Genomic DNA, 4740 nt, shown 5'->3' on the forward strand with positions numbered 1-4740 from the left:
TAGCGTTCCCAGGTAACAAAATCGTCTATCTCGCTCTATCTAAGCAAAAAGTAAACCTACCAAAGCGAGAAAGGATGATGATTTTCTAACCTGGGTTTCTCCAACGGAGAGCAGCATTTTGTATCGTTCATTTACTCATCCTTTTGCTTGCCTTCGACATTACTTGTGTTTATGAATATTATTCATGTTTGTATGTACTCCATGCATATATGTTTGTGATGAATGCCAGTCTGTCATTACCAGCGAGTGTCAAAAAACGTGTCTTTCCGTAACGGACAATTTTTGCGTAAAAAAGAGAGGATTTTGATTTGAAAAATGTCGGTTAGCGACAGAACCTTTAAGGTGGATTTCTCGCAAATCCCAAGAAAGCCCACACGCACGGAAATTTTTAGCTTCCTTACGGACAAGCTAAGCCTAAAACCGGAAAAGCTGGAAATGGTACAATTCCTGAACCTTTCCACATCTGTGGTGGTGGAGATGAAAGAGGAGGGCGATGCTCTCTTAATAGTGGAGGTGCATGATAGAAAGCACACCATCACGTGTAACGGTCGGGATCACGCGATCCCAATCACAATGGAGGACGACACCAAAGTCGTAACCATACAGGAGGTATCCGCCAAGGTGACTAACGCGGATATTATATCAGCTTTGGAGGCCTTCGGAGAGGTGAAGGGGGCAAAGGACCTCCTCTGGGAGGAGCCTACGCCTTTCCCAGGCGTAAGAAACGGCAACAGAGCGGTGAAAATGTTAATTAACAGGCCCATTCCATCATACATCACCATAAAGGGTGAGCGGGGTAGGATCACATACCGCGGGCAGGAACAAACCTGCATGTACTGCGATCAAATGGTCCATTACGGTGTTTCCTGCACACAAAACAGGAAAAATAACAGCCAAAAGGCATCAGGTGTCAACCAGCGCCTATACTCGGCAATAGTACAGGGCAACCACACTACGGCCAAAGAGGGCTCAACAGAAAAAGTGGTAACCACAAAAAGTGTCCCCACCCAAGTGGGTACAATTACTAGAAAAAAATCCATTGACGAACCAGGCTGCAGCAAAGCACTGGAACGCATAGACTACGGTAAAAGTGTCTCGAACACTATGACACTTAACAAAAGAGCAATGTCCGACAGCTCCTATCCAGACACAGACGAGGAAAAAGCAGGGGTCTCCCAGCATGATTTTAAAAAGCCACACAAAAAAAGCACCAAAACGAACGAACGTAGCATACTATAAACTGCCAAACAGGTTTTTTGTTGTATAGGTTTTTGTTAACATATAAAAAAAAGAGAAAAGATAAATTTGTTCAATATTATGACATCCACATTAAAAATACTACAAACAAACATAACCAGCCTCATTAAAAACAAAGACGAGTTAGAAAGAATTCTACTCGCACAAGACATCACAGCAGCTTGCATCTGTGAAACTTGGTTAGACGACAATAATCTACATAAATCCAAAATCCACAACTACAACCGCATAAACAGCAATAGATCGGACGGCTATGGAGGCACTGCAATTTACCTCCAAAAAAACAAAAAATTTAGAACAATCAATAGACTTAGTAACGAAAACATACAAATCACAGAAATTGAACTCATACAGGATAAATTCAAAATAATTTGCATCTATGCAGCCCCTAGGACCCCGATTCAAGACTTCAAAGACACCATTACGCAAATAATACACAATACAAACAACAGGAAATGCCTAATAGCCGCAGACCTCAACTCGCATCACACCTCATGGGGAAACCCTTGGAGCGACAATTAAGGTACGTTTATAATTAACGAAATAGACAATACTCAACTAACAATTTTGCACAACAAAGAACCTACATACATCCCCACAGACTTAAACAAAAGAAATACAGCAATAGACTTAACATTCGTAACAGAAAACATAACCGATAAATGCACAAGGGTAGTACTAGATCACCACATGGGAGCCACCAATCACAAAACAATTATCACAACTATAGAAACAATCAATCACAAACAAGCCCGACTAATAACAAACAGGAAAAAACTTTACCATGAATTAAAACAAATGGAAATAGAGGAACACACCTCAGTGAAACAAATTTTCCAGAAAATAGACACACTAGTAAAAGGAAACACCTCTAAATCAAAAAAACCACTAAAAATCTGGTGGAATAGAGAAACGGAAAAAGCTTGGAAGGTAAAAAACAAAAGTAGACAAATTTTCAATAGAAACAAAACAATAGAGAACGAAATTGAATTCAAGAAAAATCTAGCTAAATTCAGACTAATTAAAAGAAAACACAAAATCCAAAAATATGAAGAGAAACTTAGCGAGATAAACAATTACACTAACACCACAGAATTATGGAGATTTATAGGAAAAATCGAAGGCAAAAAAACAAACACAAAAGATGAAAATCTCATCCACAACAACAAAGAGGCAGCAAAAACATTTTTAGAAGAAAATTTTCAAAAAAATAAGAAAGGGAACAAAAAACCTTATCAATATGCTAGGCCATTAAACAATATCATGGACGAAGAAAGATGGCATAACATTCTAAAAAAAAAGAAAAATACAGCCCCAGGGCCTGACAAAATCTCCTACGAAATTCTGAAAAATATAAATAGACCATCGGTCAGTAAAATAGTAAAGGAGATAAATAACATGTGGGAAAAAGGAAATTTAAAAAAGCAATACAAACACATAGAAATAGTGGCGATCCCCAAACCAGGGGCTGATAGAAACAACGCTAAAAACTATAGGCCCATAGCTATGATTCCGGCTATCACTAAAATCATAAATTCAGCAGTGTTAGAAGACCTCAACAGACACTGTCACAACAACAACATTATACCAACAACTTCTTTTGGCTTCAAAAAAAACTGTACCACAAACCAATGCGTCAACTATTTAGTGAATGAAATTACATCCAACAAAAGAAAAAACTGGTTAACTGGAATAATGTTTATAGATTTAAAAAGCGCGTACAACAACGTACACACAGACTCGCTCATACAAATTTTGGAGCAAAACCAGATTCCGATAGAAATCATTAGATGGGTAGGAAGTTTCTTAAACAACAGAACGATAGAAATAAAATCAGAAGGAGAAAAGCTAAAAAAATTAGTGTCAGACGGTTTACCACAAGGGGATGTCCTCTCACCCACCTTATTTAACATCTACACCAAAAAAATCCACGAAACACTCAACAATAGCGACGGAAAAGTTTTACAGTATGCGGACGATTTCGTAATCATTCAAAAAGGGAAAACAGCCACAGAACTGGAATATAAGATGCAAACAGCGATCAATAGTTTTTCAAATACAATCCAGGGACTAAAGCTTCCAATTAACATAGACAAAACAAAATTTATGATCTTCAGCAAGAAACCCCAAAACATCACTATACAAATAAGAAACCAGCGAATAGAAAAAGTTACAGTTTACAAATATCTCGGAGTGTGGATTGATGGCAACCTATTTTTCAAAAAACATGTAGAAGAACTCAAGGATAAAGCTAGAAAAAGATTACAGTTAGTGAGAAGGATATGTAACACCAAAAACAACCTCAGCCCTACGAAAACCATTACTGTACACAGAGCCATTATAAGGAACATTTTGGAAACTGGCTCCCTGTACACTCTAAATGCAAAAAAAAACTTACTAAACTCAATGAATTCAATTACAAACCAGTCACTCAGAAAAGTAACGGGTTGCTCTAAAACAACCCCTATTAACACGCTAATGGCGATTGCAGCCGAAACCCCACCACACATTAGAGCAAGTTATATAGCCAAAAAGGACATGGTCAAAACATTAATTTACTCTCCGATCCATAGGGACCAAATGAGAAGAACCATGAGAGAAAACTCAAGAACCAGATCAAGAAACAAATCATACATGGAGAATTTATTCCAGAACAATCTGAATATTTTTGAAGAAACAGCAAGAATCAAAACAAATGACATCAATGGAAGCACAAAAATTCGCTGTGAAATCGAACCCAACATATCAAAAAACTCTACAGCAGGGAAAGTATACCTCAAACAATTTTGCGAACAGGAAATAAAAAAGCTAGGAACAACGAACACTCTAATTTTCACTGACGGGAGCAAGAGCGATGAGGGATGCGGAATCGGAATATACATAAGACCTCACAATAATAACAATAACAGATACTGGGCACATAAATTCAAAACAAAAAACATAACTCCAATTACGTCCATAGAATTAGCAGCCATAGAAAAAGCCATTAACATCATAACGATAGAAAAAATAGAAAACCCAATCATCCTTACAGACAGTCAAGCTGCATGTAAAATCCTCATTAACGCACAAAACCTCGATCACATCGACGAAATAGTCTATAATATACTCAGAGGATGCAAACACTCTAACGCTCAAATAAGATGGATTCCAGGACACTTAGGTCTATATGGAAACGAAAAGGCAGATGAACTAGCAAAAAAAGGAGTGCACGCAAAAGACATATACAACAACAAACTACGTTTGGCAGATGTAAACCATATGTTAGTTGAAAACATGAAAAAAGAAACTAGAGAATGGTACAAAAAAACGTGTGAGCAAAAGGGAAAAAAATTCCAAAGATTCCAAAAAGAGTTCGAAGACAAACCGTGGCACCACAATCTAAACATCACACCCCATGACATCAAAACAACAAACAAAATCATAGCTGGACATGATCTCTCAAAATATTGGCTCAACAAAATGAGAATCACCGAAAACGGA

The 4740-nt window shown here is 37.6% G+C and overlaps 1 protein-coding gene across 1 annotated transcript; it reads left to right on the plus strand.

The window, feature by feature from the left end:
* The first annotated feature begins 294 nt into the window (after window positions 1-294).
* On the plus strand, window positions 295-3650 carry LOC118516988. The gene is made up of 2 exons (XM_036062815.1): window positions 295-1251; window positions 1643-3650. Exon 1 carries the CDS (start codon window positions 316-318, stop codon window positions 1237-1239), a length of 924 nt encoding a protein of 307 aa, XP_035918708.1. The 5' UTR covers window positions 295-315; the 3' UTR covers window positions 1240-1251; window positions 1643-3650.
* Window positions 3651-4740: the final 1090 nt, after the last annotated feature.

Source organism: Anopheles stephensi, unplaced genomic scaffold, assembly GCF_013141755.1.
Source record: "Anopheles stephensi strain Indian unplaced genomic scaffold, UCI_ANSTEP_V1.0 ucontig425, whole genome shotgun sequence".
NCBI lineage: Eukaryota > Metazoa > Arthropoda > Insecta > Diptera > Culicidae > Anopheles > Anopheles stephensi.